General features: G+C 38.8%; 1 protein-coding gene across 2 annotated transcripts in view; it reads left to right on the forward strand.

The window, feature by feature from the left end:
• Positions 1-1,707: 1,707 nt before the first annotated feature.
• klhl4 (kelch-like family member 4) overlaps positions 1,708-13,823 on the forward strand; it is a 29,602-nt gene continuing 17,486 nt past the window's right edge. The window contains exons 1-2 of one of the 2 annotated variants that reach the window (XM_044364051.1): positions 1,709-1,871; positions 6,541-7,007. In XM_044364051.1, the coding sequence (XP_044219986.1) occupies positions 6,547-7,007 (461 nt within the window). In that variant the 5' untranslated portion in view covers positions 1,709-1,871; positions 6,541-6,546. Of the gene's footprint in view, positions 1,872-6,540; positions 7,008-13,823 lie in introns of both variants that reach the window. The other variant, XM_044364052.1, reaches the window with a different exon arrangement.

Raw genomic sequence — 13,823 nt, forward strand, 5'->3', positions numbered from 1 at the left:
TGCTAATTTCTGTGTTATCTATGTGAAGTACTGGCATAACAAGCCCAATAAGGCTTTTGTCACACATAATAGGTAGCTAATATTTGCAACATTCACATTTTCCTCACATAATATATTTAGTTAAACATCAAAGTGGAATGATACAGTTCAACTGTAAGCATGGGTTTAAGTGTAAGCTTGATTTAGTATTCTTATTGTTCTTCATATTACTGACATCTAAACTGCTGAGGTCATGTTCCTCAGTGCATGTTACTCTTTCTTTAGCCGCACTTATTGAGAATCTAAGTTCATATCCATGTACTGATGGTCACCTGCGCATAACACTACATTTGTTAAGAAAACAATGTCTGTTTGAATTTGTGATTATTATATGCACAAATAAGTTTTATTTGCTTCATAGGTAACATGTCATAGCCTTCTGCTGCATATCAGGTGCAGAGCAGGGTTTAAATAAATCTTAAATCATTGTACAGTACTTCCTTGTCATTTGATGTGCCTATTAGGGGAATGACCACATAGTGGAAGGTCCCTGCACTACACAAAAAAGCTATTTGTATTTTCTGAGTTATTATCACTCCCCAGTCTCTTCAGTGCTTAACTTGGTCACAAGATCAGAGCCTATAGATGCCAAATATAAACTGTGTATATTCTTCATTCGTGAATAATCCATTCCATGCAAGTTGGCTGACTGAGCTATGGTTAAAAGGTAGGTTGTAGACTAGATGTGAACCACAGTCCTTGATGTTGAAGTTTTTAACACACTTTTTACGTCACACCATCCCCCCAATGTCCTGCCTCACAGGTTTTATGGTGGTATAGCAATATAACATGTTTTTTCGACCTTTGCTACTCAGAGAAGACAATTAATATTTACATGACTGCAAGTGGTGGTTTATCAGCATTCAGTATACTGTAAATAACAGCTATGTAATGCATAACTGAATAGACAATTACAGTTAATTGTACAATTATGTCACACACAAATTTATGATTATAATTATAATAAGATTTTATTATACTGCCCAGAAAAAAAGATTATTATTAATGTAAGACATAGAGCAATACATAGTAAGTAGCACTTGACATTATTGGATTAATTCAGCCCTAGTTACTATCATCACACTGTTCACATTATCTATAATATACCTCACATTGAGCTTGAACGTGGGACTGTAGATGAAGAACTGCACATTTTTTGAAAATAAAAATATTTTATGGCTCAATACCCTTGACATGCCTGTCACTGACATCAAGGTTGTGCTCATTAACCTCTGTGATGAATGGGAGAAAAAAAAGAAGAAAAAAAACCCCTCCGTGATGAAGACATTAAGATGAGTGTACTGACAAGAAAATGTTAAATACGCCACCCAGTGGTTGAACTGTAATGCATCGCCACTGCTACAAGAATTTGATGAATACAGTTTGAGACTTTGGTTGATGTTTTTGTGATTAAATAAATATCAAAATGGACTAGTTACAGCTACCTTCAGTAGCAATTGTATCTTGGTAACATTAAAACTTATAAATACAAGTGCAATTACAGAAACATGGAAACAAAGCAGTTTTTTGTCTCAAACACAGGATATGATCCCTGTGCTCCTGCTTGCTTGAATACAATTGTTGATGTAGTGCAGAGGAAGGGACTTATCAAGAGTTTCCTTTGAAAGAGGAAAGTGCCCCCTTCCTTTCTAGAGAGGCAAATATTTTTGTGCTGAAAGAGGGACACAGGAGAAGAAAAAGTTGGAACAGTCCTGCACAGTTGTGATGCCTAAAGTTAGGATTACATGTAGATCGTCTCTGTTGGCTATTCATTTTAGTGGATAACTTCCCTCTGTGAATGCAAAGGAGTCCCACTTAGAATCCATTATCAGGTAAGAGCAAAGACTACGGATTGTCATAATTTTTTTCCCTACAAATTTTCAGAGACATTTGTTGTAAATGAGCATGTCTTATACATTACCAAGGATTAGTGTATTGCCAGAAATACACATTAGTTTAACTGGTTTGTTTAAATTAGGTTGATTCCTCAGTAAGAAATCCACCATCTACCAGTGTTGGATCCTGCATTCTGGATACAGTGTGTCCTTTGTTACGTTCAAATGTGTGTAAAATAGCGTATGATGTTGACTCAGGAGGCACTGTAACCTCGTCTGAAGGTTCAGCCATAAATGGAACATTAAATGTTATTTCTCAACTTGTCCCTTTTCACCTCCATAGTGAGTGAAAGGCTACACCTAATTTCTGCACTGTAGTCATAGGCATATGAGGTTAGGGATGTTACAACGAAGAATTAGAAACATGTATATTTAAAGGTAGTATTTTATATTGCTCTGAAATTTCAAATCGCCATTTGTGTGTATGCCTTTTGTTAAGATAAGAGTGCTGGTGAGAATGTGAGCACATGTTTGTGTGTGTGGTTGTGTTTGTCATTGCATTTTATTTGCTGAGCTATATCCTCTTGTTAGTCTCATGAACATGGACAATGGTCAATTATATTTGAAATATCAATGCCCAACACAGCTGAAAATTTGACATGCAAAGCATTTCTTTCATCTTTCCAAGCTGCATTCAGTTTGTATTCATGCTAAGATCTTATAATTGTAACCGGGGATGAAGGGGCTTTCCATTCATGCGTGTATCTCGTATTATCCAGAATACTCCACAGTGTAACCCTTTGACTACAATCTAAAATATAATAAATATAATGTCTCTCAAACAGTTAGATGGCAGATCACGTTACCAGATTTCTGACAAGGCACGTAGGTATTTTCACTGGGGAGGCAGATGTTGGATAATAATGTGGTTTACCACACCAGTCTGACATCTGACATCTTATGTGTCATGCGAAGTGCAGCCAGATGGTGTCCTTGACTCCTGCAAGAATAAAAGAGGTTACTCAGTGTGATAGCTTGTTACTATACATCAGATCATATCTCACTCTAATGGGGCTGTATTATTATGATGTACCTAGACGTTCAAGACAAAATGCCTTATTCATTTTAGAAAACCATAAAAGGAGTGCTTATATTTATAAGTTGCCCGCCCACTGGGTTACATGTAATGTGGAATCCATTTGGCATTGCTTTTACTGGTAATGAGAGATTTCAGGGAAATTGTGCTGTTTGCTCTCTTTGATTTTTAAATATGAATGTGTTTGGGTACATTACAGCACACATAGCCTACAGCTTGATTGCAAGATAAAATTGGCAAAGCTGCTTCCATAATATGTTGGATTTTGAAAGGTATCAAGTTCCAAGGAGTGCCATGTGCCTCATTGACATGGGACATGAGAAGAATTTCTGTCTGATAAAAAAACAAAACAAACAAACAAAAACAAACAAAAAAAAAAACAAAGGGGACATTAAATACTCACTGAGTTCCATTTTTTATTCAATTGATGCATACAGCTAATACTACCTGGGGTGATTAATATGACGTTTAGTTATTACTTTGTGTAAAGATCTGCTGTTGGGGGTTAACTTCCATGGAAAGGCACACTTGCAAAGAAAATAAATAAACAGCGTCAACAACAACAAAATCCCTACATAATTAGGTTGTTTATTAACAAAATTAACCTCAACATGGGCAACGAGATATTCCTTACTATCATTTTGCTCAGTTAAACAAAAAAGTTATTTACATTTTAATGTCTGTAGTTAAGTGTGTCCTATCCTGGTTGTGGGACAGCAGAATGAGGTTCATATCACCACAATTATATGTACATTTAAACAAAATGTTTTGCATGTTATTACAGCAACAACAACAAGAGTGTTTTATGGCATTATGTAGTGCACAACTGATCACTTATACTTATACTACAGTATGGTCGACAAATACATCTATTTGCTGCTTTTAATGAATGGCAATTTTTGACTTAGTTATTACATTATAGATGATCACTATCCCTGTCATGAAACAGTTGATGTCAGAAGGTGAAGGTCTAAGGCAGGAGGTCTACTAGCAAACCAAGATGGCTTCCTTTTCAGACAAAAGGAAACCCAGAGGAACTAAACCACTGCTGTGGTGGATACACAAACTCAAAGCATGTGTATAAACCCTTTCAATTATCAGTCACCAGTGGGGACCAGTTCTTGCATGCTGGCCCTTTTGGCCCCCAAAATAACATAATACAATGTAAAATATTTTTATATGCAGAGAAAGCTCTTATTAATAATTCAGTGTTTTGCCTCTTCACTGTGAAAATAATGTTTGAAGCTCACCCATTCTTATTGTATCATTAGCATAAACACTTGGATATAAACAAAGGATGATCCACACTCTTCATGCAGTCTTTCAGCCTGCTGTAGTTTCTACCATAGAGCTGATTTGAATAATGCATTGACGCGAACATTTTATAACATGTCTTTCTTGATCTCATTTGTCTCTGTAGTAATCATAATCTTTGTCTCTACTTTAATATTTTTCTGTGTGTATGAAGAAAACGAAGACTTTAAGTAAAAGCAACATTCTCAGCTAATTTTAGTGGGAACAGTTAACTCACAAATGCTTCTGTGCCCAAGTTGCAAGCATTTAAGTGGAAAGAAAATGTGTGCATTTCATCCTCAGCTTTAAACATGGTATTTATAATCAGCAAATGGATGCAATACGCAGTTTGTGAGCAGAAGATATTTCAACATCTTTTATAGGTCAGATCAATTTCTGTGTAATTACCCCATAAATTACTTGGGCAAGTATGGCTTAGGTAGATAGTGGACACGAGCTGGTTACGAATAACCTCTTGTTAACAGTAACTGTCCTCTCTTCCAAACCTGCAGTGGGAGTGAGTGGAGGTGGATGAGAGCTTTCACAGTATTGAAATCGAGCAGTTTGAGTGCATAGTTCCCCTTTCACCTTTGTCATGGAAGTGGGAATTTGGAATGAGCACAGAAAGACAGTGTTGCATTTTCATTTTCAACCATTTTTCAGGATTTGAAATTAAGCTCACTGAAGTTCTATTAAGTCTGTGTAATGTTATAGTGATAAAAACACAGCGTTACATAACATGGAGCTCAGGTGCAGAAAAACCAACACTGATTGAATTATTCCAATTTAGAAATCCATAAACCCTTACCAGATGCTATGCAGTATCAAGCAGGTAGGATAAGGCTGGTTCTGTTTCACATTCTTTCCTAGTTCACAATTCATTTCTAAATCCAATTACTTCACTTGCCCCATGGGCATATACAGTTTCCTTTGACAACTGACTCATAACAAAGTACTTAAAGCACTCAGATCCAATAGTGTTGACACAATACCCTAGCATACCATGTTTTCAGATGCCTGTGATGTGTCAGCATTGATTGAGTATCCCCAAATTACCTTTGTATGCTGTCCTTTTGATTTTGAAGCAGGAGTTTAGATATTGTATATCAGTTACTTACGATGGTGCACTGTTAAGCTTATGCAGAAGCAGGATTTATTTTTGAAATGTTTTCTGAAGCCCTGACAGGGGAATAGGCAGCTTACTGACCTTGAAGGTTCATCAGTATGTAGTTTTTCACTTGTAATCGCAGGGGGCTTTCAAGACAGTGACTGAAGGAGAATATTTTTTCTGCATGGCTACCTACACTGAGCCCATGGGATTCTGTCTGATGTGAGAATAGCAGACTACACAGATGTGTGTTACTGTGAGATACATTTCGCTTGCCTTTAACAGTGTGAGTTGGTGTGTGTTGGTTATTTATGAGAGAGTTAACACTGTATCTCCACATTTCTGTTAATGGATGTGCATGTGTGTGTGTCCACAAACATGGATAACAAGCTCTTACTAATACACCTGATAGTACAATGTAGTTAATCTTCCTCTTTTCCTCCTTCACTAAGCGATGATTTACTTTGTTAAGGTGTGACCTCATCATCCTGGCTCCATGATACCCCACCTCCCCCTCACAGCAAGAGCAGGCAGCCTTGTTATCTCACACACACACACACATACACACACACACACACACACACACACGCACACACAAACATTCACATACTCACACAGGGACAGAGCAGCAGCAGAGGGGACTGGGCAGGGCTTGGGAGATTTTCTCATTTTATTTCCAGAGTATATGTGTCTATCTCTGAGAGAGAGAGTGTGTGTGTGTGTGTGTGTGTGTGTGCACAGGAGAGACAAGCAGAGAAGGAGAGAGAGAGAAAGCGAAACATGGGAGGCGAAGGGGAGGGAGTGTGGATCATGCATGTGCATTAACTCAGCTCCAGCTCCAGCGGCACAGCAGCAGCAGCAGCAGCAGCAAACAGAAACAGCAGCAGCACAGGAGGGAAAGAGAGAGAGAAAGACAGAGAGGGAGAGTTGGAGGGAGGGTAGTAGTCTCAGGCACAGAAACAAAAGCTGCAGAGGACTGCTTTCCATCTCCACTAAAAGAACAACGGAGGAGTAATAGGAGGAGGAGGGGGTAGTCATGATAGTGATGAGACAATAACGGAAGAGGAGGCACATTGTAGTCAGTGAGGACTGAAACCAAGGCTCTTCTCTTCTCTGCTCTCCATGTTTTTGGGCACTCAACGTACCATTGCCTTCGTCTCCAAACCCAGAGGAGGATGTCTGTGTCGGGGAAGAAGGAATTTGATGTAAAGCAGATCCTCAGGCTCCGCTGGCGCTGGTTCAGCCATTCATCCCAAGGTTCGGCTGGAGGTGGGGGTGGTGGCGTTGGCGGGGTGGGAGGCTACATCCAGCAGGATGGCCTGGACCACAGAGGGACCCCCGTCCAGGGCCGGCTGAAGAGTCACTCACGGGAAAGAGGTGTAGGAGGACTACGGAAGACTAACAGCCCGGCCCACAGTATCTTAGCACCGACGCCGGGGCCCACGCCTGTCTATGTCAGAGGGGGTCATCAATCATGGCACCATCAGCAGAACACCATCCAGGGTCTCCAGGTCAACGAGGAATCTTCAAAGAGCAGCTCATCGCCCAGCACCACAAGGAAAGTGGAAGCCAACATTGGCCAAGAAGATGTGAAGAGCAGCACAGAGGAACCTGCAGAGGTGGAGGCCAGAGAGAGGTATGACTGTTATGAGGTGGTAGAGACACAGATTGATTATGTGGTGCCACATCAGTCATGCTACATATCATATCTTCAGTTACTGGAATCCAGATTATGGGATGCTATTTTGGGAACACATGGTTCCCTCAGATTTCATAGAAAAGAGTATGGATGTTAAATAAAATCTTCATGTAATGAAGAAAGTCTGGCGCCTGAGGCAGCATTCCGGTGTTAAAAAGTAAGAATGTTTTGTTGTGGAGAGGAAAGATGAGCACAACCCTGCCTTAAACAGCAAATGTTGCTTATGTAGCACATATCAGTCGTATTCAAAACATGTTTTCAACATGAGACTAATTATATATATATATGAAGAGTACAGCTACCACCTCATTTCATTCCACATTTGCAGTGCAATTCTGCATGTACATCCTTTAATCAGGTAAATATTAAATTATCTGCACAGCTATCTTTTTCCAATTTACTCAGGCTAGGCAGCTGCCACCATGGCTCACCTGGGGACAGCTCACTCTTGTTGTCCACAACGTGTTAGCCAGGATAAACCAATAAAGCATCCTTTTAATTATTCAGTGGATCAAAAGCCAAGGCTTTTTCTGCTCCCTTGTATGTGTTGTGGTCCAGATTACATGCAAAGTATGTCTTTGCCTGAGTCCTTAGAGTATTTAGCTTTTACACAGAACACTAATGCAATCTTCCATAGAGTTAAAAGTGTATGGCGGGAAAGAGCCATTACATCATGTAACACACATAGGCCCTATAAAAAAAGGAAGCAGTGCAATCACATGAATTATCCAGACTGCCACTACAACCACTTCATAAGCCAAAAGCTATCATAGCTAGTGGTCGGCACAGGGTATTTGATTCATTTTTTTTTTTTTTTTTTTTACCAAAATCATTATACAAACCCTGATGCAAAACTGTCACGGTCATAGATGTTTTTTTTCCAGCTATAAATCCCACCCCCTGCCTCTCCAGGTTGCGTTTTTTCCCCTTGTCTTCCTTGTGATCCTACATCTTCCTTTAGGAAGTAAACAGGTTTGGAGATGTGTGTGAGTGTTTGTGTGTGTATGTGTATGTGCTGTCTGGCTGAACACTAAAAGCACCTCACATCAAGGATGAAAAGACTACGTCTCCTTTTATCTTGTCTGTGACATTCTAAGGTGATTGGTAAGCTTTGCTGATTCCTATACGCTTTTGTTCACCTGATGATGAGGTGAACAATGAAAGTGAACCTGTCCCTTTGTTTCACGAGGTGCTCACTGTGATTAAACAGATAATTCTAAATACATACTCTCTACCTACAGCCAAAAATGTGTCAATGTGGATAAAATGACTGCTAGGGGCAGTGGACGGTCGGGCTCCCTGAACAGAACATGAATTATTCTGAGTTAAGATACAGTTTTGGAATCAGCTCGACATTCTGCTCTTCATGTTGGCATAATTGGCAGATGTTCATGTTTTGGGGGTCCCTATGTGTGAAGAGTGCATGCATAAAAGATGTGCCTCACAGTAAAAATGTGTAACTCTCTAGCTCTCAGGGGGACCTTGAGTTCATGCTGGCCATGTAAAATACAGTGCAACCATCATATTTTGACAATGATACTGAAATATTAAAATGGTTCTGCTTTGTTGGATTATAAAATATATCCTTGGTTTAACTGTACTTGATTGTAGTGATATCCATTTATGCATTTGATAATTAGCAAAAGAATCTGACATATAAAGTCATTTTGATAGCTTTGATTCCTGTTTCCCCTGCCCAAACTATAAACAAGGTACACAGGAAATACATCTTCCATTCTAAATGGCAGTGTCACTCATTAAGAACATTGACAGACAGTTCCATCACCCCCTTCTCTCACACAAATAAATTGATCACCCTGTCAGCATCTGTTTTACATAATTATTAAATCAAGGAATTAACATTCTCTGATTATTCAATGGTTTAAATGGCAAGCAAGGTAGTAAAAAACACTTTGATGAGAACAATAATCAGGGACATACATTGTTATGTGCGTGATGCTACTTTTCAAACAAGATTGTGTTTAATGGAAAGGCAGTCACTCGATGACTGTGAAAGTCTGGTTGCTGGAAATGTTTGGACAAGCACCGCATCTGTAGATGTATAATTTTGCCAGTGACTGTGTGTCACATCATGGCTTGCATGTTCATCGCCGGCTAAGCAGATGTGTGGATGTCACTGAGATATGCACATTCATTTACTCCACCAGCTGGGTGGCCCTATTATGTCTCACATCATAAATCCTTGACACATAATTTGTCACAATCCCTCTGGCTGAATCTAGAAATGAGTTCTGCTGGATGTGAAAAATACAAAAGTTTTAGCAATTCTTCTGTAGTTGGAAAATGTCATTTTGTGGTTCATGCTCCTTAGTGATTACTTTCATTCACACAATGTCAACAAGAAATCCACCCCATTGTTTTCTTCCATTTCTCCATTGATTTGGTCCTCACTTCTGTTATTAATATTTAATATTGTTGTCAATTGGATCCAACTGACAATGTCAGTGAAAACAACTCATCCTAACTTGTGGGTGCACCTTCTTTGATTAAATTATGTGATAAACCATCCATTTAGGATTCTGCTTGACTTGAAAATTTGTTATGATGATATTTTGATGACATTAACATACTTAATAAGGATAAATCATAAATTGAAATCATTAATTTTATGTGTTCACAATAGTTCACTGGTATTTATTTGTCTGGGAGGTTCTTGGAAACCTCAACATAAAGCTAATAAAACAGATTATTCTCTTTTTATTTCATGTAGTTAATTAAGTTTTTGTAGCACATTCTAAAAATCTGCGTGGGTGTCATGAGTATTGAAGATAACTCATAAAGTCAGTGACTCATTTATGTCATGGTCTGTGCCACGGGTATAATTATTCTCACTCTATTAGCTTTCCCCTGAATTTGGTGAACCTTCCTCATCTAACTGACTGATATGTATCTAGAGAGTTGTTTAATCAAATAATATCAAAAAAATAATACCTTGTTGTTTCCCACTCTTGCTTCTAATGCCCCAACATATCTATATACTGTATTTGTTCTGTCCTCATGACTCTCATCCAAATAACCCTCTCCCTATCATTGGCAGAGAATATATGACAGAAGTTAACCTGAATGGAATGGAAACCCTGACCTCTCCCATATAAACACTAACAGAGGCTTGAGTCAGCGGGCTGTTAGTTTGAATGATATCTCAATTCCCTCTCCATCGCCTTGGAAAAGAAATAGCACCACCTCTCCCCCATGTCAACAGCAGTAATTCAGATATTTGTTGGATGCCTCATAACACCGCAAGGCTTATAAGGTCTTGGTCTGTGTGTGACACCCCCAGCGGAGGCATCCAAGATGCTGTAAATTACCAAACAAAATATATCTGTTGTAATCTCAAAATGACATCCTCATGGATAAGGAGATTTTGTGATCATGTAATTGATTCTGAATGTTTCATTTTATCATTGCCAAATCAGCATTCTTTATGCAACAAGGCCATCTTAGATGGAAGCTGAAGATCAAGCCAGAGTTTTTAGTAGCCCCTTTTACTGCATTTGCAAAAGGCTTTGAACAGTGGTGAGAAGAGATACAGAAGCATTATATACGGGACACATTCCCTCATTTCCGTTCAATCAGTCATTTTTCCCCCCAGATGGCCCTAATTCAAAGAAAATAATCCCTGACACAGCTTTTCATGAATTTTACATGGGTACTATTAGTAGAGGCCATGACTTAGTTCAACAGTGTCCTGAGGCACTCACATTCAGTAATTTGCATTGAAAATGAAACAAAGGGGCATGGATAACTGTGATCAAGCTGAAAATGTGGTTCAACTAAATCATATCTGGGAGGAAGGTGTTTAAGACAATATTCTGTGCATTTTTCCATAGTATTTAGATTATATAATAAAATATAACATCTGAGAGATGATTGTGGAAAATGTACAGAGGACCATACAATATAGTGTATAAATACACCATGTTTACAGTTCTGCAGACAGGATGATTTTTTAAAAATATGTGTTTGATTTGAGAAATCATTGACCCAGTTTTAGGGTCCTGTCAACAACAGGCAAAATATTTAGCCTTCTAATTCTTAAGTACATCAATCTAGATAGGTTGAAAATGCATATACGATCTAAATATCTAATATATATATAAATATCTATAAATCTCTCATACATACAGAAAACCACATGGGACACAGGACACACTGCTGTAATAATGCGGATTCAATTGTTTACCCACTCACATCCGATGTAAGTAAATTATGGACAATCCAACAAGGATGACAGTCTCATACACTATAACCTGCCATCAGCGAACCAGTGAGGAGCTTTCTGCTAAGATCTGCACATTTTTCACTTACAGGACGCCCCCAACCCCCAACACACACACAATTTACACTAAATTCCTCTTCCATTAGAATGCAGAGCAATGTAATCATAGTTCATCTATGAACAAGGCCAGAAAATTATTTACCATACCATAAAAATGTACTTCACCAATGATTTTGTTTTAAGTCAGTTACACTGCTAGTATGTTGTGCTTAACAACAGAAAAAGTGAAATCTCTATTTTGAAATATATTAATTTTCTAACACATTATTCCACAGTGGCCTCAAACAGATATCTCATATATGTGTGCAAGTCAATTATGCAGAATTTCATTATTAAACTATCAGATATTTTGACTTGATTTTACATTTTTACCATGCAAAATTGAACTCCTGTTCACGTAGTTTTTTAATATTCAAAACAGGAATGGGTATCCCACCTGAGATGTTCATTATCTGTTCGCAGGCATTATGCTGACATGACTTCCCCACCACGCTTCTTCTTTACAACGTGTGCGGTTTTGGTAAAAGCTGAGGGGAAAAGCAATAAGAAGGCAATATTTCATTTCTGTTAATAGCTGTGGCAATTTTCCACTGCACTCTTTTACATAAAGGACCCGCTGGCCACTTTTAGAGCAGATTTCAAAAGACACAGTTCCTGTTTGCAGCTACATTTCCTCCATCTTTATCAATATTAAGCATGTATGTCCGGTATAACAATGGCATCAGACGAAGAATGTCAGTGTTGAGCCTCGGTGAGATAGGAAAAGTGCAGGGAGGAAAATCTATTTCTCTGCAGAGTTATCTCAGTCTCACTGCTGGGCTCAAGTTATTACAGTCAGTGTATATATTTCTTTCTACACAAAGCCGAATGCCAGTGTACTGACTGTCAAAGTACAGAGGCATAAAGATCTCATGGAATATACTGTATAGACCTGGCACATGCTGTGTGAGGCTTTGTAGGAGTTGCTGGATTCTCAACCCAACCCAAGCTACTCAGCAGCCTTCATGGGCAAATGGCTGTTATAATCCATTTTGAAAGAGACATTTCCCATTTGGCCTAGGCAGGCACGACTCTCCCTCTTGTAGAGGGATGGAGTTGACACTAGTTGGAATAAGACTGAGATCTTCAGTAGCATGTCCGACTCATAACCTTTACTGCTAGGGGCTAATCTGGGCTGACAAAAGCACATCTTGAATCGTCCAGCCATTCATCTAGAAAGGCAGTTTTGGCACAGTGTGAAGTCAGACTGATTACAGCAGACAGGACCGAGGAGAGAGCATTAAATGTGATAATTTATACAACTCCTCTGTATTTAATGTGTATCTTATATTTCTGTACCTTGTGCTAAAAAATAGCATATGGAGTTTCCATAACACAGTCTCCTCCAGTCGTGACAACATAAGGAAAAACCTCATTGCCTCTGCTTCACCTGTATAGCAGAGTTTTTTGAATATGCAGTGTCTTTTCTCAGATCTAATTAGTCACATTGTGGTGTGATATTTTTGGATAGGTGTGAAGAGCAAGAAGCATGATGAAACTTCAGGTTACTGAAAGAAACCTGATGTGTACAGTAGGATATGTTGAGATGGGAAATAAAAACCTCTTCTGTTCTTTGGTATTCTATCCTATTGGACTAATTTACATTCTCACAGTTATAAGACTGCAAGTTAGCATATTTAAAATTGTAGTTTGCAGAGCACAAAAGAAATCTATAGGCCCTGTTAGACTCTGTGACTCTCTGTGAATTGTTTAGTAATATGTGATGTACAGCACTGTCCCTACAGCAGTTTCTCTGGAGTAAGGTGTTCTGGGGCTTTAGTGCCTCAATAAAATTGGGCTATACCTCTGATGATCGAACCCACTACTGAAAGCGAAATATACACCTCCGAGAAATTTACTGCCCCCCAGAATGTGATACCAAAGCAATTAGTGTCGAAGAGATTGGTAGGCGTGAGAAATCCCTATAGCATGCCTTGGAGCCAATACAAAGGCAATGCATCTCAGTTTTACGGCCCCATTGCTTATTCAGTCTTGTTTGGTGTTCCTCTCCAAGACACCAGAGTCAGTGGGGAATTATAGTGACAAGGCAATAAATTGCACTTGCATTTAGCAAAAAGTCTCCCAATAAAGATTAGACTATAGGATACTGCAGTGACCAGAGTGCAATATAAACAATTCCCAGAAAAAAAATGTTATTGCTTTTGGGAATCAAAGAGGAGAAAATCACACACTTGGCTAAAAACTTTATAATAGTGCGTTAATCAGGGTGTCAATAAGAGCCACCACCCCCTACATCCTCCCTGCATTATCAATCTTAGTGTATGTCAATACATTGTGCTGCCAAGCATTACAGGGTTTTCAGTTCATTTGTATTGACGAATCTGTAAATGTACACATTTATGCAGCTCTCATATCAGCACATGAGTGGTAATGAGTGAGGACATAAAGTGTTG

The sequence above is a fragment of the Thunnus albacares genome, chromosome 10, assembly GCF_914725855.1.
Source record: "Thunnus albacares chromosome 10, fThuAlb1.1, whole genome shotgun sequence".
Taxonomy (NCBI): Eukaryota; Metazoa; Chordata; class Actinopteri; order Scombriformes; family Scombridae; genus Thunnus; species Thunnus albacares.